This window comes from Bufo gargarizans, chromosome 3, assembly GCF_014858855.1.
Source record: "Bufo gargarizans isolate SCDJY-AF-19 chromosome 3, ASM1485885v1, whole genome shotgun sequence".
Classification (NCBI taxonomy): Eukaryota; Metazoa; Chordata; class Amphibia; order Anura; family Bufonidae; genus Bufo; species Bufo gargarizans.
Genome location: NC_058082.1, coordinates 516,701,246 through 516,727,036, shown reverse-complemented (window position 1 = coordinate 516,727,036; position 25,791 = coordinate 516,701,246). Strand labels below are relative to the sequence as shown.

The following is a 25,791-nucleotide window of genomic DNA, read 5'->3' as shown; positions in this document are numbered from 1 at the left end:
TTGTTGGTAACCTTCAACTAAAGAAATAAAAACCCACAATGGTGACTGAAATAACTTGAAACTGACAAAAGTAATGACAAATACAAATTTACTGAAAATCATGTAATAAAAATCAGACATCTTTAAATAGCTGATCAGCAGGAGAGCTGGGTTCAGACCCCCATGATCAGATACTGATGACCTATCCTGAGGTTAGTCCATTAATATTAAACTCCCAGAAAACACCTTGCTTGTTCTATTCTTAAAGGGGTTGTCTCAACTCAGACATTGGGGGCATATCTAATAGATGCATGTCCCAGAGGTGGGTCCCGCACCTATCTTTAGAACAGAGCATAAAAAGTTATGGAGGGCGCACCATGCATGCGCGGCTGCCTTCCATTCATTCCTATCAGAGTGCCGAAAATAGCCAACCTATTTCAGTCAGATCCATCCGCTTGCCCGGTGCACCCTTCTTCACTTTGCGGGTTCCATTCCAAAGATAAGTGTGGGTCCCAGAGGTGGGACTTCATTCCCCAATGTCTGAGGTGAAACAACCCCTTTTCATGCGGGTGTCCTTATCAGTGATTGACATCTAACTCTGCATGACTAAGCATACAGAGAATAGAAAGAGCAGAGATTTTAATGAATTAATTACAAGTTATGCTGAATCTTTTCCCCATAAACATACCACTTGGACTATAAGACGCACTTTTCAGCAACAAAAAAATCTTGTGTTTGTTTGTTTGTGTGTATGTATAATGTGTGTGCTCCAGTGCTGTGTGTATAATTTGCATACTGCACTTCTATGTGTGTGTATAATGTGTGTGCTCCAGTGCTGTGTGTATAATTTGCATACTGCACTTCTATGTGTGTGTATAATGTGTGTATTGCAGAGCTGTGTGTGTATAATGTGCATACTGCACTGCTGTGTGTGTATAATTTGCATACTGCACTTCTATGTGTGTGTATAATGTGTGTATTGCAGAGCTGTGTGTGTATAATGTGCATACTGCACTGCTGTGTGTGTATAATGTGCATATTGCACTTCTATGTGTGTGTATAACGTGTGTATTGCAGAGCTGTGTGTGTATAATGTGCATACTGCACGTGTGTGTGTGTGTGTGTGTGTGTGTGTGTGTGAATAATGTGGGTATAATGTCATGATCATGGAGAGTAAAATAATACCTAAAAAATAATCTAGCAAAACAGACATGGTGGGACACTACAGAGCAAGCACAGGAGACACATTTACTTGGATAGGTATATTTAGAGAGGTGACTGCAGCTATTTGTTACAATTGGTCAGCAGATGACACACTAAGGTTAACAGGCACTGACAAACTATTAACTCCCTCTACACTACACCCTGAAGATAGCGCCCTTGACCCCACCATTTCATTAAACCACCAGGGAAGGTTTAATAAGTAGAATTTTTTTTCTTTCAATTTTCTGTTGTCTAAACCTGGAGTGCGTCTTATAGTCTGAAAAATACGGTATAAATTAATCTGCTCAGCAAATCTGCATTTTTATGATGACAAGTTCCCTTTAAAGGGGTTGAAGGTTCTGCAAAAATTACCTGATCACAGAGTGTCCCAATGGTGGGATCTGCAGTGATTGACTTACAGTATCTCACCTAGTGTTTCACCGCAAGTTAGATGAAGAATTACATAGTATCCAGTGACGTCAGTGCTCTGCTTAAGAAATGGCTGTACATGCCAGGTCTTTTAAAGATATGTCCTTTGTTGTTAATGTTAAACCCGATGGGTGTTTTGCATTATTCTTTTGATAAAAATGAATTTACTTTTACACTTGATAAAGTAGAATAATAAATAGCAAAATATGTTGTATAGTGAAAGTTATTTTCTTACTTTTTTGTGTGTTTATTTTTAGGAAAATCCGGAGAGATTACCCATCTAAAATCTTAATTCAGCTTTGTGCTGCCCTGGTTTGCCTAAACCTCACATTCCTCCTGAATCCCTGGATCGCACTGTATAATGACGTCCCTGGACTCTGTATCTCTGTGGCTGCTTTTCTGCATTATTTTGTCTTGGTATCTATTACCTGGATGGGTCTTGAAGCTTTCCACATGTATCTGTCTCTAGTGAAAGTCTTTAATACCTATGTACGAAAATACATCTTAAAGTTCTGCATTGTTGGATGGGGTACGTATTACTTAGTCTGATTTTGTCATTGTGAGTACTAAGTCTGGAGTTACACACAATCTTTAAAGGGATTATCCCATGATTAATGTAAAATAATGAAAATTATAGACAATCTAGCACATGTAACAAAGCTAGAACCACCTCACATGGAACCAGACATCTCCTCATTTATTGCTCCAATTGTTAAGTTAAAGCTGGCAGTTTAGAGGGTAGGTCCTTTCTCAGAGGGCATGTCCTTTCTGCTGCAGCTAGTGGCAGTTGAAGGATGGACGTGAGCATGTGCTTCTATCTCAGTGAGCAGGTAGATCTCATTGAATAACAGTAGCTATAATAGATTTTTAATTACATGCAATTACAAAAGTATTCAGATCCAGGTGCTGGTTTGAAAACTGTATTATTCGTAGGAGAACCCCTTTAAGTCCAAAGGAGTGCACTGAATTACAGGCCTATTGATGTATTCCTTTGGACCACACCAGCAGTCTAATGGAGCAAGCAACATTATTTTATCGGTAGAGTTCATATTCAGTCCCACATGAAAAAACTTCATGAAATCATCGTTATAGTAGAGCGCTCTTGCACCTCCTTGGAAGCCTTATTAAAGCCGAGTACAAAATAATTGTAGTAAGAAATGCAATTAAAAGTTTCAGTGTGTGCCTCGTTGTAGTTTTGGATGCTTTTTCTTAAAGGGGTATTCCGGTGGTGTACATGCTCAACCGGTGCTCCATTCTAACCTATCAATTTAACAACGGATAGAGAATAACTTGTTGTAACCGGAATTAGGGATCGACCGATTATCGGATTTACCGATATTATCGGCCGATATTCAGGATTTTGAACGTTATCGGTATCTGCATTTATTTTGCCGATATTCCGATAACGTCCTGGGAACACAGATCGCGCTGCTGACAGCGCTCTCCGTGTTCCCTCAGCAGCAGCACAGGGGAGAAGGAGCAGTGTCTCCTCCCCCTGTGCTGCTGCTGCCGCTCCAGCCAATGGGAGGACAGGGGACAAGAGGAGGGGAGGAGCTATGGCCACTGCGCCACCAATGAAGCTTAATCTCACATTAATTCATATACAGGAGGCGGGAGCTGCAGAATCACATAGCCGGCTCCCGGCCTCTATGAGCTGTAGCTGCGATCCGCGGTAGTTAACTCCCCAGGTGCCGCGGATCGCAGCTACAGCTCATAGAGGTCGGGAGCCGGCTATGTGATCCTGCAGCCAGCTCCCGCCTCCTGTATATGAATAAATTAGAGATTAAGCTTCATTGGTGGCGCAGTGCGCCCCCCCAAGCCCCCCAGTATCAGACATTGGTGGCGCAGTGCGCCCCCCTCCCCCCCCAATATTAGGCATTGGTGGCGCAGTGCGCCTCCCCCCCAAGCCCCCCCAGTATTAAGCATTGGTGGCGCAGTGCGCCCCCCCCTCCCCCCCCACTATTAAGCAGTGGTGCGCCCCCCCCTCCCCCCCCCACCCCAGTCGCAGTGCGCCCCCCACAGGATTCCCTCTCCCCTGCTCCTCCGATCGGAGCCCCAGCAGTGTAATGCTGGGGCTCCGATCGGTTACCATGGCAGCCAGGACGCTATTGAAGCCCTGGCTGTCATGGTAAGCTCCATGCTGCTGTGTGCACAAAGCACACAGCAGCAGGGACAGCGTGAGCTCCTATTCACCCTGATAGATCTCTATCAGGGTGAATAGGACAAGGGTTCTAGTCCCTAAGGGGGCTAAAAGTTAGTTTAAAAAAAAAAAAAGTAATAAAAATAAAAACACCAAAATATTAAATATAAATGAAAAAGAAAGATTTACAAAAAAAAAAATACACATTAACAATAAACATTAATTTTCAGCAGATTTGTGGGAATTTTCATTTTTTTTTCAAAAATGAAAATTCCCAGAATATCGGTATAAATTATCGGCTATCGGCCTGAAAGTTCACAAATTATCGGTATCGGCCCTAAAAAATCAATATCGGTCGATCCCTAACCGGAATACCCCTTTACACAAACCTTTACCTTGTCTGCGGCATGTGAGATGAGCAGTTTAGTTTTCTTGTAACATTTATCATTTCTTTTCATTTTGTCTCATTTCAGGAGCTCCTGCGGTGGTTGTGGCAATAATACTTGCAGTTAAGAAAGATGCGTATTACCTCCAAATAAGCGGAAAATACCCTAATGGATCAGCAGATTATTTGTAAGTTGAGATAAGAATGCTTTCATTGGCTAAAGGTGCTAAATAGTGTTACCACATTGCTGCTGTGTGGAGGCAAAACCACATCCACATTCCAGGGAAGCACTCTCAAAAACTGTAGTTTGGTAGTTGGCTGCACACTTTTGCAACTTAAAAAAAAATAAAACTTTATTAATTATCAAATAGACATACATATCAAAAAAGAGGACAAGTGTCACGAGTTGGAGGTCCCAGGAGAGACCACCGCGTCGTCAAGCAATAAACAAACAGAAATCAGGTACAGACACACAAAAGTTTATTGCACAAACAAAAACCAGGGAAGGCAGCACAGACAAAACATGAGCTCTATGTACCGTCAGCACAGTGGGAGCAAACCCCCACTGCGCCACTGTCTAGTAATACTCCAGAGGGGCGTGACTAAGCATCTCCTGGTATTCACTAGGGCCCCAGATGGTAGGGTTAGACTTTGCCCCAGGGAGTTGCCAGGGTCCACTCTGGAGCGTGAACTAGACAGTGACAACAGGAGCAAACGGACAACAGGTACCAGAAGGTACTGACGGTACATAGGCAAACAAACAGGCAACTACAAATAGCAACTAAAAACACAAGCAGGAGTTCACGCAAGGGAACAGGAGTGGCAATGAGCAGAGAAGGACTAGCTCCACTAGTGGTATACTGCGTGGCCTTGCCCATAGCACTCTGCAGCAAGGCATGCTGAACAGAGAAATTAATACACACAAGGTAACTCAAACATAACTGGCAGAACAGATAACAAAACACAGGAAAGAGGACGGGAATGAACAAGTAGGAAACCCACAGAGCACAGATAGACACAGATCCCATGGGTCAGCAGCATGGGAGAGTGGGTACAAACAAGGAGCAGGACAAGACAACACACACCAGGAGAGCTTACACAGAACTGAGGAAACCTCAGCCTTATATACAGGTCCTTCTCAGAAAATTAGCATATTGTGAAAGTTCATTATTTTCTGTAATGTACTGATAAACATTAGACTTTCATATATTTTAGATGCATTACACACCAACTGAAGTAGTTCAAGCCTTTTATTGTTTTAATATTGATGATTTTGGCATACAGCTCATGAAAACCCAAAATTCCTATCTAAAAAAATTAGCATATCATGAAAAGGTTCTCTAAACGAGCTATTAACCTAATCATCTGAATCAACTAATTAACTCTAAACACCTGCAAAAGATTCCTGAGGCTTTTAAAAACTTCCAGCCTGGTTCATTACTCAAAACCGCAATCATGGGTAAGACTGCCGACCTGACTTCTGTCCAGAAGGCCATCATTGAAACCCTCAAGCAAGAGGGTAAGACACAGAAAGAAATTTCTGAACGAATAGACTGTTGCCAGAGTGCTGTATCAAGGCACCTCAGTGGGAAGTCTGTGGGAAGGAAAAAGTGTGGCAGAAAACGCTGCACAACGAGAAGAGGTGACCGGACCCTGAGGAAGATTGTGGAGAAGGACCGATTCCAGACCTTGGGGGACCTGCGGAAGCAGTGGACTGAGTCTGGAGTAGAAACATCCAGAGCCACCGTGTAGAGGAAATGGGCTACAGGTGCCGCATTCCCCAGGTCAAGCCACTTTTGAACCAGAAACAGCGGCAGAAGCGCCTGACCTGGGCTACATAGAAGCAGCACTGGACTGTTGCTCAGTGGTCCAAAGTACTTTTTTCGGATGAAAGCAAATTTTGCATGTCATTCGGAAATCAAGGTGCCAGAGTCTGGAGGAAGACTGGGGAGAGGGAAATGCCAAAATGCCTGAAGTCCAGTGTCAAGTACCCACAGTCAGTGATGGTCTGGGGTGCCATGTCAGCTGCTGGTGTTGGTCCACTGTGTTTTATCAAGGGCAGGGTCAATGCAGCTAGCTATCAGGAGATTTTGGAGCACTTCATGCTTCCTTCTGCTGAAAAGCTTTATGGAGATGAAGATTTCATTTTTCAGCACGACCTGGCACCTGCTCACAGTGCCAAAACCACTGGTAAATGGTTTACTGACCATGGTATTACTGTGCTCAATTGGCCTGCCAACTCTCCTGACCTGAACCCCATAGAGAATCTGTGGGATATCGGGAAGAGAAAGTTGAGAGACGCAAGACCCAACACTCTGGATGAGCTTAAGGCCGCTGATTGCCTCCATGCCACGCCGCATTGAAGCAGTCATTTCTGAAAAAGGATTCCCGACCAAGTATTGAGTGCATAACTGAACATAATTATTTGAAGGTTGACTTTTTTTGTATTAAAAACACTTTTCTTTTATTGGTCGGATGAAATATGCAAATTTTTTTTGATAGGAATTTGGGGTTTTCATGAGCTGTATGCCAAAATCATCAATATTAAAACAATAAAAGGCTTGAACTACTTCAGTTGGTGTGTAATGAATCTAAAATATATGAAAGTCTAATGTTTATCAGTACATTACAGAAAATAATGAACTTTATCACAATATGCTAATTTTTTTAGAAGGACCTGTACAGGTTCCATGGGTGCAGCAGAGAGGCCACACCCATGGAGCAGACAGAGAGGATTAACTCCTAATAGAACCACAAATAACACACAGAAGCAAAACTTCAGCGAGGAGCGCCGAACGAGCAAGGACGGAAGGTCACAGCCAGAGATAGTGGCTGTGACAACAAGCAGCATCAATACTACAATGCCAATACAATAAGAAAATAAGAAATATTCCCCCCCTCCCCCACCTTGAACCTTCATCCATATCTCCTGGGAGAAAGAAACAGACATTTTACGCCATAACTTGATATAATACTCCAGTTACACAATTTTGGGGTTAATTTTTCCTGTAAAATGCATGGGCATTTTATTACCATTAACTTGATGCATTTTCCTCTGATACTGGTTGTGGATTTTTAAAGGACACAGTTCTAAGGACATTTTTCTGTAGCTAAATCTAGAAAGTGGGTTTGCAGTAAACCAATAAAATTAAAGTTATTCTTGTGGATTTCACTAAACACTGAAAAAGGGCTACAAAATGCCATTAATATTTTCACAAACCACAAAACAAATGCCTAATTTACAGCTTTGGGTGAACAGAATTTCATAGAAACCTGTTCACTGTTTTGTGCTTTCTTTTGCACTGATAAGCTTCAGGAATGAGAATGACCTGGTAACATCAGCTTTTACTTCAAAGTTAAAGTTTTTTTTCTCTACACAGTTCACATTTATATGTTTTTTTCCCCCCGTTATAGCTGCTGGGTGGAGGACATTGTTTTCTGGATCACAGTAGTCGGATATTTTGCTATCATATTCCTGTTGAACGTCAGCATGTTTGTTGTGGTCCTTATACAGTTGTGTCGTATCAAGAAGCAGAAACAGCTGGGCTACCAGAGGAAAACCACCCTCCAAGACATGCGCAGTGTGGCTGGAATTACTTTTCTACTGGGCATTACATGGGGGTTTGGCTTCTTCTCTTTTGGTCCTGGGAGAACGGTTATCATGTACCTGTTCACTATATTTAACAGTCTGCAAGGTCAGTATGAACTCACATACAAGATGTCTGAAAATGCTGAAAATATTCTACATTGTTTGTCTGCTTTGTGGTTGCCTCTGAAACCCCAGTAGATAACAGTGAAGCACAGAACTCTAGGGATCCTGCAGTCTACTCCATAAAAATAGATTGTGCACTAGCACTCAGAACATCTTGGTTTCTTGTTTTCGCCTCACCTCAAAGGGGTTTTCCTATCTGGCACACTTATAGCATATCCACAGATAGATGTGGGTCCACCTCTGCTCCTATCTCCAGAACAGGAAACCATGGTATACAGCCAAGAAGAGACTTCAATAGCAATTCCAAGAATATCACCAACCCCATTGCATTCACTTGCTGGGTGACCGATCTCTGCTAAACACACGATACACTGACTGCTATCACCAATAACAGTACAGACCTTTAAAATCATGCAGTGGAGCAGAGGGGATGTCCATCGGGATTCCATGTGCAGTTTCAGCATCTGCTTATTTACATTGCACATGTCACTTATCGCCCAATTCTAAAACCTCTATCGTAATTGTGGAGACCACAACACTCTCTGGTAATTGTGGAGACCACAACGCTCTCTGGTAATTGTGGAGACCACAACGCTCTCTGGTAATTGTGGAGACCACAACGCTCTCTGGTAATTGTGAAGACCACAATGCTCTCTGGTAATTGTGGAGACCACAATGCTGTGGACACATATCTTCTCTTTCTCACTACTGCTCCTGCTCCATTGTGGTTGTGTTTTAAATGGCATCAGCCTGGTTGCCTCCCTGCCATACTATCATGTCAATACTACACATAATCAGAGGGTCCACAGCATGTTGCCACGATTACATCTTTTCCAGCAGTTGGTAAAACATAGCTTTTAGGTCCCTTTCCTTGTATGCATTGTACAATGTTTTCGGGCAGTCTGAGAGCATTTGCTATAGCTCTATAACCTGTATAATCATTATTGTTCAATAATTTGAAACAATAAAAATACTTTAATTTTTATTTTATTTTTTATATTGATGACCTACGCACAATTGTGGTGGCCGGACAGTGATATAAACATAATGTGCAAGTGCAAAATAATAGGATGGTATTAGAACCACAGCACAACAATGTAGCTGTGGAAGTATATAAATTATACTACATATACTGGAGAGAACATGGTACAATATAGATGTATACAAGAAAAAAGCAATTGATCCCGTAATCTTGTATCTGGTCAGACCACGAACCACACCCCGACATGGTGCTGTGGTTCTAATACTATCCTATTATTATTTTTCAATTGCACTTTGTTTATCCCGCTGTCTGGCCACCACAATTGTGTTTTTAATCTTTTTAACTAGTCTGTGTATGCCAATCATGTTGTTAATATATGTTTAATAAAACTTAATGGTATAATCATGTTAATGGTGTGACTACTTAGTGATTCATTATTTAACTACATATACTCCCATCAATATTAAAAAGCCCGTACAACCTCTTTAATTCAACACTTCGATTACATGTCTGGGAATGTATGTCCTAATATGGGTCAATAATGTTATTTCACTACTGTCGATGCCAGAGCAATGTGGTATTCCCAATTTGTAGCCCATACTGCTTCCACACAAGGTTCACATCTGTAGATGTCTTCATGTTGATGGACATGATGGCTCCTTGTAATGTTTTGGAAAGTATTTGCCTTGTTTTTTTAAGTTGGTGGTGTTGCCAGTAAGGGCAAGTAGTAAGAGAAGTACAGTAGTTTTTTATGCTCTCCTGATATTGGCCTGGGCTTCCTCAGTACTTCAGTTTCCTCCCACATGCATTAAAAACATAATGAATGGCTCTTCTGTGAGTGATTACAATCTGTGCACAGCACTGCAGAATATCATGGTGCAATATAGGCAATAAAAAATACGCTGTATGTTTCTTTTCTAGGTTTCTTCATATTTCTCTTCTACTGTGTAGCAAAGGAAAATGTCCGCAAGCAGTGGAGGCGTTATCTTTGCTGTGGAAAATTCAGGCTGGCTGAAAACTCTGGTAATGCTTTTAGGAACTAAATTTGCTACATGCTCGTTCAGTTACTTCCACTGTAATTTTAGTTTATATCTATTTGAAAAACCAAAAGACAAAGTCAGCAAATCCTTTAAAATAAAGTTAATGCACTGAAACTACAAAAGTAAAACCAAACACAATGCAACAGCACTCTGCAAAAATGGAAAATATAAACTAAAATTATTTGTGCCCATCCACCACAGCAAGGTGACCTTTTTCTGGATGAGAATTTACTTCTCCATGTGCCAGCAGGCCTCAAATGAATTCAGGGAGGGTAAACTACAGCTATATATTGCACTAAAACGGTCTGTGGAAAAAGATGTTAGGAGTGCACAACCAAAATGGAGACATCAACACCTCTAAAGGCATACTGCAAAAACAAAACCCAAGATTAGTTTATATCTATTTAGCTAGGTTCACATCTGCACCAGAGAAGCTTTCATTGCAGATTCCATTTAAAAAAAAGCCCAAAAATATAATGCTGCATGCCCTGCAGTTTTTTTCTGGCAAAAGCATAGACACCATGACAGAAACCTGTTGGTGGCAGTTATGTAATGACCCGGTAATGCTGGTATAGTAAAACTGACATATGTGCGCAGATGTGAACCTAGCCTTACAGTGTAGCACATACCTGCTCCTTTAAAGTTTCAACTCTCCAGAGTTAGCTTGGTATAAGACTGTGCATTCTTCCAAATTTCATGCTGCACATTAGGTACATGTTGAGAGCCCAGCTAATAATACAAATGAAGTAGGCAGACCTGTCCACACATATGGTAGGGAGGTCTTTGGGTTGAACTGACAAAACACTGATCAATAAAACTTTTTTTAAAGTGCAATTTTTATTTTAGAAAACCTCCAACTTGTCATAGTGACATGTCTGACGTTTTCTAGAAAAAGGGTCCTATTAACTTCTTTGCAGAAGAGCTGTGCCATATAATATAGCATATACTAATGACAGATCTTTTTTTACAGGGAAATTTTAAATTCATGTCTCTTTGTATTTAGCTCTAGAATGGGACAGATCATTAGATGTAATGCTAGACTCCTGTTAAACTGGTTGTCTTACTAAAAAACATGCGTGTCATATACCTGTAATATGTTACCATGAGGATCAAGCCTCTATCATCTAAATTCATGAAACAGCCCTCAAAGTCCTGACTTGGCATGGTGCGAGTTGGTTAGCTGATGCCTCTTGAAGACTCTTGAGCCTCTTCTGAAAACAGCTGTATGCTCAGGCTTACTTCCCTCAGTTGAGGCTTTGAGGGAGGGGTGTTGGGCGCTTTGTGTGTGCATGGGCGGATTGGCCATAGACCTTACAGGGAAATTCCTTGGTGGGCCAATGACCAAGGGGCCATCCAAGCTCTTTTCTGTGCCACTGGCCAAGTAGATAATGAACTCTCACTGAGAATCAGAAACACATGTACCCCACCAGCCACCACACATGCCTTCTGAATTCAACTGCTGTGGCCTGCATCTCATCTTCTAAGCCCCCTGCTCCATATCTTAATCAGAGACAACTGGAGGAGGATAGAAAACAGCAGCTATTGATGGTCACAACAGAAGGACAGCTTTTGGGGAACTATATTGTGCTGCACCATGGTTCCCAGTTGGCCTCTGTGTGTGCATTTTTATTTTTTACTTATAATTCAATTATACTATTTTTTGGATTTAGATTGGAGTAAAACAGCTACCAACAAGCTAAGGAAACAGACTTCAAAACAAGGTGTATCCAGCAGTTCCAGCAACTCTATCCAGTCAACCAGTAATACTAATTCTACAACATTACTAGTGGCCAATGAGTACTCTGTGCATCCCAATGGAAATGGTGAGCTTTGAATGCTTTCTTTCTAGTTTTGCAATATTTAGAAGAAGAAAAAAAGCTCAAAATTTTCCGGTGTTTTTCTGTTCAATCCCAATACCCATATTTACTGTTTAGATGTCAAATTAGATTTATTGGTTAGTTCTCCAAGGGTTTGTCACATTGTGAATACTTCATGCCATGGAGAATGACTACAGTGGTGGAATATCAAGAGTTGGGATTTCAATGGTTTGAACAAATGTACTTGAAATGAAAAAAAAAGTTTGCAAAAGATACAGTAGGTCATCAATATCTGTAGCCCGGACAACCCCTTTCATGAATATATGTGGTTTTTCTGATGGTTCTTCTTTTGGCTTTCAAACTATGCTGAAGTTTTAAACAAAATGCTTTGTTTTTCCATTGCAAAAGTACAGCAACATGTACCTATTAAAATGAGCCTTATAGAAATTCACATTATCCCATTGGTGTTTTCTATTGGTGCATAGTTTACCATTAAAAGGGGTTTTCCAGGACATAGATATTGATGACCTATCCTCATAATAATGACCTATCCTGGGGACAGGCCATCACAAGTCCTGGAAAGACCCTTTAACTTACTGATGCTATAAATTTTATATTTTAAGGCAATGTCTATAAGGAGAGAAATGGTGTTTCCTTTAAGCTGGAGAATGGTGAGATGCCACTTCAAGAATTTTCTGGAAGACCATCCATCAAGAATGGTGATGTACACCAGAATGCTTTGAGAAGGACTTCCAATCGGGGAAGTGTGCATTTCATTGATCAGATATAGTTGGATCATGAAGCCTTGACTGGGAATCCTGCACTCCAAATGTGAGAATACTAGCGGCTCGTATATTTGAACATTCACTGAACGTAGCTGCCTTGGACTGTCAAGCACGGCTGAAATTAGAACACGTGATAGAGAAGTCGCTGTTTCTCTAATAAACTTATAATGGTCTTAGTCAAGTGAGAAGAACCAAGTATATGATGGAATGCGGGACAACGACACAGGAAATAATGTTTTATGCCTTGTTCATTCTTCTTTACTGTATTTTTATATATTTAATTTATATATTGTTAAGTTTAATATTAATGTACGTATGAAGACTAGGCCTGTGAGATGTATTAACAGTTTAAGCTTACACCTTGTAACTTATTAGTGTGTAGGCCTCTTTTCTTCCATTATATTTTCTCGACAGAACTGGACCTATTTTGTGTCTTGTAACAGAATGCTGCCGCATTTTTTGAAATTCCCCTTAGACAATGTGATATTAAAAGGGGCACTGATCTTGAGTTCAGCCCCAAAACACATTGGTACGATGAGAAATGTTATATTGCAGAAGTGTTTGCAGAGGAAAGCTCTTTTTGCATATTTGCACATTTTAATGACGTTTGCCATACTTGGCTTATCAAACATGTACATACAAGCTCTACCTAAGGGCCCTTCACACTGCCTGATGTTCGGGCAGATTATCGCTAACGAACATTCGTTTGCCGGCAGTCGATTGTGGTGTCTAAACATCACTCTACAGCCAGCAAATAATGATTCTGTCATAATGCGATCGTTTCTCCCCAAACTGCGGAGGAGATCGCTGCATGTAAATGCAGCCATTTCCTCCAATGTAAATGGACCTTAAGGTAACAAAGTAATGGCACCAACATAATAAAGTGCTTTGCACGCATAGGATAAGGATGCTATTTATTACAGAATGAATACAGGCATCACCCAGTTTGTCTGTTACAGTCACTTTTAAAGCAGTACTTTACCCGAGCCTAATAAAGGTACGCAACAGATGGATACTGGAAAAGACAATATAGCGGGGACCATATGGACATTTTCCAGGATATCTTATTTATATATTATGTATTTTTCACAGTGTTTTAATACTTGTTAAAGGCCACTATCACACAAGCCCGTTGGTTCAGGAAACACACTCCTTGTTATGACAGCATACCCTGGACCAAACACTGCTCCTCTGACTCAAACTCACAGCATCTTAATGGTCTATGATGCAGCAAGTTCCTGTCTGATCAGAATCCTCCTGTTCTGCAGTCACAGCATTATGTGAGTACTAGACCCTCGTCAGGCTGGAACTCACAGCATCATAAATCAGAAGAGCCGTGTTCGGTGTAGGAAACGCATCCTACGGAGTGTGTTTCCCAGACCAAACACGCTTATGTGAAACTGGCCTAATTCTGAAGAATAACTTGTGGAATCCTCTCAACCACACTGCCTTGCCTTGAAGCTTTTGCTATACATTTTGTTGCACATGAATATGCATGTTATTTTGGGCGCAAATGATTTTAATGATGTACACTACGTAGATAAAATAGCTAGAATTCCACATTTGCAAGTCATGCTCTTGTAAGAAAATGTACATATATCTATCAGTATGATTTTTTTTTATTTTCTAAATGGAATGTTTTATTTTCTACTGCTGCTGAATAAATTATCATTGAATGTAACTGTCTATATTACAGTCAGTACACATTTTACATGTGGAGCAGGATTGTCATGTAACTGCTTTGTGCATAGTGATACCAATCTGAACTTTTCAGCAAGACCAGCAAGAATTGACATGGGATAAGAGGGACACCTTTTGGGGAAAGCACTATAGTTCAGGAGAATCTTAAAATGTTAGCTATATTATTATAGAAGGCACCAAAGTGTAGTGCAATTGTAAGTTTGCAGTATTTCTTCTTAAATATAGGGGAAGAAGGTATGGAAATGGCCTAAATATATTCATAAAGTTGCTTCAAATGCTTTTTAACTTTTAAAGTGTGAGGTTTTCCCCAAAAAAGCTCAGCAGTCCCAAATGCTATCACTAATATCTCTGGGCAGTTGAAGACTTGGTATTAGTCATTGATGGTGCAATAAATGATCTTAAATATTAAAATACTTTTTCTGCTAAACATGTCAAAGTTCTGAATGTCACTTCCAATATTTCTCTACATAGACAGAAGATATCAAATCATTTTATGTTCTGTAATTTTTGTAATTTTTCAATCTGGAACAAAACTGTAAAGACGATGCAACTTATCAATCAGGGAAGAGGTTGTACATTAAGTACGGTAATTAAGCAATACAGCCTTAGGTTAATACATGCCAGCAGCCTTTATGCAAGGGGAGGCACCATCCATCTGGGGAAATGTAGAAATACATAGACATCATTCACATGAGCCATACTAAGAGATTGGCTCTCTGCTCTGACTCATAAAAGGTGGTTCCAAGCAGAAGCTCAGTTCTGTGGTGTCCATAGATCATATTCCTTTGAAATGCACAATGTGAAACTGTCTACAAAAGGAGACTTCCCCCATTGTACTGTATTTTCCATAGGCGGATTGGAAACTAAAAGTGGTCCTGGAAAAAATGGTAAAAGTGGCCCCATGTTGCAGGTGGGTCCAAATGGACAGAATGCAGGGCAACATAATTAGGCAGGGCCAACATATGTAGGCAGGGACAACAGAAGGGCAGGTCCAGCAATACTGTAGTGCAGAGTAGTGCATACCACTCCAGTTAAACCAAATACCACAGTACAGCAAAAAATAATGCAGCACCACAATATTCAACTGTATCTCTGTCCAGTGGCGTAAACACAATCCATGGGGCCCCGGTGCAAAACTGATCCATGGGGCCCCCTCTCCGTCACCGCCCGTCCCCCCCAACTTGCCTCCAGCCCCCCCCTACTGCTTTATAGTGCCCACTGACAGGGTCATACTGCATCCAGATAAATACTGCTATATAGTGCTCACTGACAGGGTCATACTGCGCCCAGATAAATACTGCTATATAGTGCTCACTGACAGGGTCATACTGTGCCCAGATAAATACTGCTATATAGTGCCCACTGACAGGGTCATACTGCACCCAGATAAATACTGCTATATAGTGGCCACTGATAGGGTCATACTTTGCCCAGATAAATACTGCTACATAGTGCCCACTGATACGGTCATACTGCGCCCAGATAAATACTGCTATATAGTGCCCACTGACAGGGTCATACTGCGCCCAGATAACTACTGCTATTTAGTGCCCACTGACAGGTTCATACTGCATACAGATAAATACTGCTCTATAGTGCCCACTGATAGGGTCATACTGCGCCCAGATAAATACTGCTACATAGTGCCCACTGACAGGGTCATACTGCGCCCAGATAAATACTGCTATATAGTGCCCACTGACAGGGTCATACTGCGCCCAGATAACTACTGCTATATAGTGCCCACTGACAGGGTCATACTGCGCCCAGATAAATACTGCTATATAGTGCCCACTGACAGGGTCATACTGCGCCCAGATAACTACTGCTATATAGTGCCCACTGACAGGGTCATACTGTGCCCAGATAAATACTGCTATATAGTGCCCACTGACAGGGTCATACTGCGCCCAGATAACTACTGCTATATAGTGCCCACTGACAGGGTCAAACTGCGCCCAGATAAATACTGCTATATAGTGCCCACTGACAGGGTCATACTGCACCCAGATAACTATTGCTATATAGTGCCCACTGACAGAGTCATACTGCGCCCAGATAAATACTGCTTTATAGTGCCCACTGACAGGGTCATACTGCGGCCCAAATAAATACTGCTATATAGTGCCCACTGACAGGGTCATACTGCGCCCAGATAAATACTGCTACATAGTGCCCACTAACAGGGTCATACTGCGCCCAGATAAATACTGCCATATATAGTGCCCACTAATAGGGTCATACTGCGCCCAGATAAATACTGCTACATAGTGCCCCTGCTTCCAGATAAAGAGGTGATACCACGTCCGTGGCCAGGTAAATTGTGTCAGTGGGCGGAGCGGTCGGTACCCCCTGGTGCTCAGCCTTCATCCCGTGCTCCGTTTTCCCCACCGCAGAGGGGCGCATTTGGTGCTGCCTCTTCTCCTTTGTTCTTTGGCCCCCACCAGGGTCACGCTTTACAAGTAACCCCATGATCATTGCCACAACTTTGGGACTTTGGGCCAAAACCAAATCATTAGACATGGGGCAATCTGACCAAACACCCCCCCCCCCCTCTACTGCAGTCAGTTTGGGGATCAGTATGGGTCCCGCAGCGGTTCCCCTGATCATCGGCCCCAACATACTTACCTGCTCTGCGCCTCGGGCCGCGGCTACTCTTCCTTTTCTGGCAGAAGTTGCGCTCGCTCTTCTGTCTTCCCGGCCGGCGCTGCACTGTCACCCACTCAGGACAGTGAAGCGCCGGCCGGGGAGGGTAAGGGGTGGGCCGCATGGAAATCAGGAGCACTGGGCCTCGGGTACATACAGCACTACTGGAAGGGCCAGGGGTCCACAGGCGGCCGGGCCCCCCGGAGTGCCAGGCCCGGTCTCAACTGCGACCCCTGTATGTACGCGTCTGTCTCTGTCCTAAGGAAGTCGATACAGTTGAATTCAGGAGGGCACCTGTGGCTGCTGGCTAGCTGCATAAAAGAGAATCAGATCAGTATGAACCTGCCTGGTGGCCATGAGGAGGGCTTGGGTAGCCCTCCTAGGCAGCGCCCCACCAAGAAATTTCTCTGTAGGGTCTATGGCCAATCTGCCATCTGCAACGGTAAGGGTGAGATTTATTAGTAGTGGTGAAAAGAAAACTGGGTTAGTAGCCCATAGCTTCCATTAAGGTACCATCTTTCATTTTAAGTTCCACCTTAGTACTGTGGCTTTGGGCTACTAAGCCAGTTTTATTTTGCACCAGTTTTGATAAATCTTCCCCTAAAGGCCTTATTAAACTGAGCACTTTTCAGGCCAATTATTGGGAATAAGCGTTCACAAGAATGTTCCTGATAATTGCCTCACTTGCTAGCTGATTTGCATCCTTCATCTTCCTCAGATGTGCTGCCAGTAATCACTAGAACTGAATAGAGATAGTAACTGATCCCCCCTCATTCACTTTGCATTGATCTATGTAATAGGCTACAAAAGGACTATTCCCCCTGCCCCAATATCGGCAACCTATTAAGCCTTGCCGTCCCACCATCTGCCAGACATAAATGCAAGGGAGGATATTAATACCTGTGTTCTCTGCAAGTCCTCTACAGGCAAACACACAGCTTATAGGGGTGCAGAGCTAGCAGCTGCACCCAATACAGCATTATACATGGCACATGGTAGAGAGGGGCCCTATTACAGATTTTGCATCGGAGGAGAAGCTTCAGATTGTGCCACTGTTTGTTTTCAAGGGCATGCAGAAAATCCTAAAAACTGACAGTATAGGCATTTTTTTCTTTAGTCTTCAGGGTTTCTAGGTTTAGTGTTCCTTTAAACATAAAGACATTTGCCTACCCTTTTGCTGTTTTATGTATATTCCTTTCTGTACATATTGTAACCCTGCAAGTTAACCACCCAGTCATAACTATCGTCTAGTCATGTTTCATTTATTCCCACTATGTCACACATTCCCTCAGTATTCATTTCAATTCATTTAGATATTTTAGCAGGATATCCAGCCATATCCTGTCAGTCCCTTAGGGACATTTCCTCCCTCAGGTTCCCCTCCCATCGTCTCATGTACAAACTTATCTTAACCTACAATTTAGAGATACTGCCCAAATCTTCCTGGATTACCTTAACAGAAATTCATTTCCGCCAGGGTCATTGTGTTCAAATTGCTGATCTTCTGCATAGTTATATGTAATGTCCATTGTGATGTAGCTTTAAAGGGATTGTGTCACCAGCAAATGCCATTTATTATGTAGAGGAAGTTAATACAAGTCACTCACTTATGTATTGTTAATATCCATATTGCTTCCTTTGCTGGCTGGATTTTTCATCACATTATACCCTGCTAGTTTCCATGGTTACGACCACCCTGTAATCCATCAGCAGTGGTCGTGCTTGGCCTCTCTGGTGGCCGAGACTGTGGGGGCGCACATAGCCCAGTGCCTTTCCCTATAGTGTGCAAGAATGGCCGCTGCTGATAGGTTACAGGGTGGAAATAACCATGGAAACAAGCAGTGTATAATGTGATGGAAAGGGAGAAAAGGAAGTAATATGGATAATACATTAGTAAGTGCCTTGTATCAACTTTCTCTACATAATAAATGCCATTTGCTGAAGTGACACAACCCCTTTAAGCTTTTAAGCTTTCAAGCCCAGCATACTGTATATAATGAACTGAATGGTAGAAGTCTTAAAAGATACACAATCTGCCAATAAAGTCCTGTGCTTTCTCTATGCTACTACTGCCACAACAGAAATGTTAACTATGTATAGCATTAAAGGGGTTGTCTCGCTTCAGCAAATGGCATTTATCATGTAGAGAAAGTTAATACAAGGCAGTTACTAAGGTATTGTTATTATACATATTGCTTCCTTTGCTGGCTGGATTCATTTTTCCATCACATTATACACTGCTTGTTTCAATAGCTATGACCAGTGGCGTACCGCCAATATAGGCAGACCACACCGTTGCTATGGGGCCCGGAGCGCACGGAAGGCCCCGCCCCCTCTGTTTATTTTAGCCAGCAGTAGACTAGTACAGTACTAGTACAAACACACACTGTGGGCGGCGCAGGCCAGGGGCACTTGACTTTGATCGGCGGCCGCCCATCCCCCCGTGTCTTGTATTATCCTGCTCATGCTGCCTCACTGCAAGCTTGATTCTCCCGTCCGGCCAGCCTGCAGGTGTGTTCTAGTTTTCACACTGGGCAATCAGCGCAAGTCAGCAGCACAAAGAGGCAGCTGCTGATTGGCCAGTGTTTGCGGGCAGCAGGGGCCAGGGCCGGCCTTTGGGGTGTGCGGGCTGTGCGGCCGCACAGGGCGCCATAGCAACAGGGGCGCCGGGCGGCCGACAGCCCGCAATGTAATATGGGCAGGCGAGGCGGCACTTATGTTTTCCCACAGGGCGGGCCCCCGCCCCCTCCATCTCCCCCTCCCCTGTATTCAGCAGGGGGCGCACGTTGCGGTTTAAAAAAAAAAAACTTGCTTATATAAGTTCGGGCGGCTGGCGGCGCCCCTCATTCTGCGCCGCCTGAGTGGCTGAGGCTGAGCGCCTGCCTGCGCCTGCTGTGTGCTGTTAATGTAGCGTGGCCGAGCTCTGTTCGATCCGCGGTACAGGAGCTTTTGTTTCCTGTACCCGGCCGGACTGACAGGAAGTGCTCACTTAGTGTGCACTTCCTGTCAGTCCGGCCGGGTACAGGAAACAAATGCTCCTGTACCGCGGATCGAACAGAGCTCGGCCACGCTACACTAGAGGTGGAAAAGAGAGTGAAAAGGGGGAGGGGGGGAGGAAATAATGAGAGTGAAGGGGGGGGGGGAGAAATAATGAGAGTGAAGGGGGGGGGAGAAATAATGAGAGTGAGGGGGGGGGAGAAATAATGAGAGTGAGGGGGGGGGGGAGAAATAATAAGAGTGAGGGGGGGGGAGAAATAATGAGAGTGATGGGGGGGAGAAATAATGAGAGTGATGGGGGGGGGGAGAAATAATGAGAGTGATAAGGGGGGAGAAATAATGAGAGTGATGGGGGGGAATAATGAGTGATGGGGGGGAGAATAATGAGAGTGATGGGGGGGAGAATAATGAGAGTGATGGGGGGGAGAATAATGAGAGTGATGGGGGGAGAATAATGAGAGTGATGGGGGGGAGAATAATGAGAGTGATGGGGGAGAATAATGAGAGTGATGGGGGGAGAATAATGAGAGTGATGGGGGGAGAATAATGAGAGTGATGGGGGGGAGAATAATGAGAGTGATGGGGGGGAGAGAATAATGAGAGTGATGGGGGGGGAGAATAATGAGAGTGATGGGGGGGGAAGAATAATGAGAGTGATGGGGGGGGAAGAATAATGAGAGTGATGGGGGGGAGAGAATAATGAGAGTGATGGGGGGAGAGAATAATGAGAGTGATGGGGGGGAGAGAATAATGAGACTGATGGGGGGGAGAGAATAATGAGAGTGATGGGGGGGAGAGAATAATGAGAGTGATGGGGGGGGGAGAGAATAATGAGAGTGATGGGGGGGGAGAGAATAATGAGAGTGATGGGGGGGAGAGAATAATGAGAGTGATGGGGGGGAGAGAATAATGAGAGTGATGGGGGGGAGAGAATAATGAGAGTGATGGGGGGGAGAGAATAATGAGAGTGATGGGGGGGAGAGAATAATGAGAGTGATGGGGGGGAGAGAATAATGAGAGTGATGGGGGGGAGAGAATAATGAGAGTGATGGGGGGGAGAGAATAATGAGAGTGATGGGGGGGAGAGAATAATGAGAGTGATGGGGGGGAGAGAATAATGAGAGTGATGGGGGGGAGAGAATAATGAGAGTGATGGGGGGAAATAATGAGAGTGATGGCGGGGGGGGGGAAATAATGAGAGTGATGGCGGGGGGGAAATAATGAGAGTGATGGGGGGGAGAATAATGAGAGTGATGGGGGGGGAGAATAATGAGAGTGATGGGGGGGAGAATAATGAGAGTGATGGGGGGGAGAATAATGAGAGTGATGGGGGGGAGAATAATGAGAGTGATGGGGGGGGAGAATAATGAGAGTGATGGGGGGGGAGAATAATGAGAGTGATGGCGGGGGGGGAAATAATGAGAGTGATGGCGGGGGGGGGAAATAATGAGTGATGGCGGGGGGGGGGGGAATAATGAGTGATGGCGGGGGGGGAAATAATGAGTGATGGCGGGGGGGGGAAATAATGAGAGTGATTGGGGGGGGGGGAATAATGAGAGTGACGAGGGAAGGGGGGGGGGAGAGAGTGACAATGGAGTCCCCAGAGCCAGACTGCAGCCAGAGCCAGACTGCAGCCAGAGTCCAGATCATCTTATTGTCCTGGTGGTAAGTAGACAATGCAATATGTTTATTATTTAATTGTTTAGTTATTAATACTACATTGGAAACTAATTTTCTCAGCTGGACACCGGCCGACATGCGCTGGGAGCCTCACCAGCGGTTAGGGTAGGGAAAAAGCACTGGCCCGTACGTAAATTTTTCCCTTCCCTAACCGCTGGTGAGGCTCCCGGTGCATGCGCAGTGTCGGCCGGTGTTCAGCTGAAAACATCCATCCGATCACTGCGCATTGGCCCATAGTTTTTCCCTACCCTAACCGCCGGCGAGGCTCCTGGCGCATGCGCATTCTGCTGTGAAATTTCCCTAACCTGTCGTTGTGCGCCTGCGCGATGCTGCACACCTCCTCACGTCATGTCCGGTGCGACCGGAAGTGACGAGGGTAGGGAAATCTCACGAACTAGGGAAGTATAACATTACACCGGCCTTTGGGGTGTGAGGGCTGGTAACTACTTGGTTGGATAGTCAGCCAGCCTATGCCATGATGCCAGCAACAAGCATTTTATTTTTTTTTTTGGGGGGGGGGGGGCGCCACAAGGTTAGCTCGCACAGGGCGCCTGAACACCTAAGGCCGGCCCTGGCAGGGGCGGGGCGCCGGTCATACTTACACAGTCACATTCATTCTCTGTCCTGAGCCACTGGAGTGAAGCAGGCTGCACACTGCTGGACACGGTCGGTGCCGGTCTCGTCAACCTCAGTAAGAAGGAGAGTCTACAGGCCTGGTGCAGCAGTGACTGTTAGTGTAATAATCAGTCTGCAATGTGTAGGGAGCTGTACACTGTGGTCTCCGGGTGGTATATAGATCTATAGTACCCATCATTGGCCTAGTACTGTCAGTACAAGCCACAAAGGCTATTAGTAATGGGACAATGAGAGGCAGAGAATAAAACCCCATTTAATGACCACATTTCCCCCATAGACATATGCTTTAAGTTCAGTCTCTGCCCCTCAGTGCACTATTAAGCTAATAGTCTTTGTGGATTGCACTATATAATATGACAATGAGAGCTTTTACATATATACTGTATATACACATCCAAGAAATAAGACCACAGTATCGCAGGGGTAAGTCAAAAATATTAAAAGCTTTATTCAAAAAGCTCAATCCATCACATGAAGCAACGTTTCAACAACAAAAAAATACCTTTGACCGCTTTACAAAGGCGTTTTTTATGCTGAAGCGTTGCATCATGTGATGGATGGACCTTTTTGAATAAAGCTTTTAATATTTTTGACTTACCCCTGCGATACTGTGGTCTTAACCAAGCTGTTGTTCTGGTGGCCACGTGCACAACGGGAGCAGAAACTGACTGCTGACACTCAATGTTTTATACTTGGGGGAGGGGGGGGCCCACTTTTTTTCTTTTGCTATGGGGCCCCTTGATTTCTATGTACGCCCCTGGCTATGACCACCCTGCAATCCATCAGTGGTGGTCGTGCTTTCACACTATATAAAAACGCGCTAGCCTCATTGAGGTGTAGGACTGTGGGAGCACGCTTAGGTTGGTGCCTTTTCCTATAGTGTGCAAGCACGTCCACCTCTGCTGGATTACAGAGTGGTCGTAACCATGGAAACGAACACTGTATAATATGATGGAAAAATGAATCCAGCCAGCAAAGGAAGCAATATGGACATTCACAATACATTAGGAAGTTCCTTGTATTAACTTTCTCTACATAATAAATGCTATTTGCTGAAGTGGGACAACCCCTTTATATTCCCCTGCAGCTCCACTACAAGGCAAATTAAACATTACACCATTCTCATTGAAATCCATGGGCTGTGCATGTAATGCACTCAAGGGATGTAGGGTTTATAAAGGACACAGGCTATGTGCTTTCATCAGTGATGAATTTCAAAGAGATTTGTAGTTCCTGGATGTCAGTCTCTTCCATGCAAGTTGTCTGAGGCCAGCCCCAAATTGAATAAATGGTGGCAGGGGCCAGGGGCGGATTGGCCACAGACCCTACAGGGAAATTAACAGGTGGGCTGATGGCCCCGGGGGCCACCCAAGTCCTCCTCTCTGCCATTGACCGGGTACATAATGATCTTTTAACAGTAATTAATGCTGTGAGAATCAGGTACTCATGTACCCAGCCAGCGACCATACATGCCCTTCTAAATTTAACTGCTGTGACCCGCACCGCACCTCCTAAGCCCCCGGCTCCATAGACAACTGGATGGAGGAGGACAGAAGATGGTAGCTATTGGGCCAGTATATTGTGCTATGCTGTGGTATTTGGCTCTGATGAGATGTTATTTTGCACTTTGTTGACCCCGGCTACTTGTGTTGGCCCATTTACTGTCAATTTGGACCTGCCTACAAAATGGGGCCACTTTTAGTTTATTTTTTCCAGGGCCACTTTAAGTTCCCAGTCCGTCCCTGGCAGGGGCATACACAAGAGTCAATTGTACCCAGTTAAAACCTCCTCCTTTTGCCCTCACTTCTCCTGGCTCCTCACCACTGCTTTCTTCTTCTGGTCATATACAGTTGTATTCTGTATACAATACTGCCATCTACTGGTGAAATGCGTATATTACATGGGAGATATTAGATGTTAGCATAATATACAGACAGCAGTAAGGTCAGGTTAAAGGGGTTATAGACCCAATTTCACCCAGGCAGCCCCTCTGACATTCCATGCTCTGATGCTCTCCCTTTCCCTGTGCTGGATCACCCAAGGCAAGGGCTGTTTGTTTATATTTGTAACGCCTAGCCTATGACGCTGCCCTAGCCGTTTTACAGTCTAGGGCAGCGCTAAAGCCCGTCTATTAGTGCCGGTGACGTTCACTGATGCTCATGTCAGAGTGGCTGCCTGGGTGAAAACAGAGATATGTCCAGGTTCAGCTCTGAACCCGGAAAAAACCCTTTAAGACCAGTTTCGGCATTGTCACAGCACTGCTGGGTCAATCAGTCTGTCATGTGTGAATCCAGCATGAATTCATGTACGTATGTGTCACTGTGTGTACAGTATACATGTGTGCATATGTGTGCCACCATGTGTATATATGTGGTAATAACTGATTGAAGGAGATGAATTAAAGGAGCTTTCTAGGCTATTGATATTACTGACCTATCCTCAATATCTGATCGCTGAGGGTCTGACACCCCACTCTGCCATTAATCGGTTGTTCTCTGCAGCCTCCAGCACTGTAAATGGAACAGCTCAGTTTAAAGTGTAGTGGCTGTACTGGGTTACTGGAGTTCAGGGCAGTTTCTAAGGAATTTTGCCAACAGGGTGAACAATACAAAACAGCGCACCTTCCCCCTCTTCAGGCATGTGACATCATAGTGTGCCTTCCACTAATCCCCAAAGTCCTCCCCCTAGTCCCAAAATGCTGGGAGTAGGGGCATGGAGTTTAGACATGGGGCAGAGGTGTGGAAAACAGGTTTATGATGCTCTGGTTAGAAAGCCCCCTGACAAACGGTGCCAGAGAGTCTGATTGTTTGGGGCCTGAATAAAAGAGGACTAGATACTAATCAGCTGTTATCCTACAGGCTATCAGCACAAGTTTTACTCTAAACATTGGGGATGAACTGTTGATAAGAGTTGATAGGGAATTGTAATACACTTCCTTCTACATATATATATATATATACTTATTTGGGGGCACATAGGCATGCCCGTGTCATGTATATGTATATATATATATATATATATATATATATGCAGTGGGATGCAAAAGTTTGGGCAACCTTGTTAATCGTCATGATTTTCCTGTATAAAACGTTGGTTGTTACAATAAAAAATGTCAGTTAAATATATCATATAGGAGACACACACAGTGATATTTGAGAAGTGAAATGAAGTTTATTGGATTTACAGAAAGTGTGCTATAATTGTTTAAACAAAATTAGGCAGGTGCATAAATTTGGGCACTGTTGTCATTTTATTGATTCCAAAACCTATAGAACTAATTATTGGAACTCAAATTGGCTTGGTAAGCTCAGTGACCCCTGACCTACATACACAGGTGAATCCAATTAAGAGAAAGAGTATTTAAGGGGGTCAATTGTAAGTTTCCCTCCTCTTTTAATTTTCTCTGAAGAGTAGCAACATGGGGGTCTCAAAACAACCCTCAAATGACCTGAAGACAAAGATTGTTCACCATCATGGTTTAGGGTAAGGATACAGAAAGCTGTGTCTGATTTCAGCTGTCTGTTTCCACAGTTAGGAACATATTGAGGAAATGGAAGACCACAGGCTCAGTTCAAGTTAAGGCTCGAAGTGGCAGACCAAGAAAAATCTTGGATAGAATGAAGCGACGAATGGTGAGAACAGTCAGAGTCAACCCACAG

General features: G+C 43.7%; 1 protein-coding gene across 9 annotated transcripts in view; it reads left to right on the top strand.

The window, feature by feature from the left end:
* ADGRG2 (adhesion G protein-coupled receptor G2) overlaps window positions 1-14,153 on the top strand; it is a 177,213-nt gene extending 163,060 nt beyond the window's left edge. For all 9 annotated transcript variants that reach the window (XM_044283993.1, XM_044283992.1, XM_044283990.1 and 6 more), the window contains 6 exons: window positions 1,869-2,140; window positions 4,225-4,324; window positions 7,551-7,831; window positions 9,752-9,853; window positions 11,541-11,693; window positions 12,311-14,153. In XM_044283993.1, coding sequence (XP_044139928.1) covers window positions 1,869-2,140; window positions 4,225-4,324; window positions 7,551-7,831; window positions 9,752-9,853; window positions 11,541-11,693; window positions 12,311-12,477 — 1,075 coding nt within the window. In that variant the 3' untranslated portion in view covers window positions 12,478-14,153. The remainder of the gene's footprint in view (window positions 1-1,868; window positions 2,141-4,224; window positions 4,325-7,550; window positions 7,832-9,751; window positions 9,854-11,540; window positions 11,694-12,310) is intronic.
* The last annotated feature ends 11,638 nt before the right edge of the window (window positions 14,154-25,791 follow it).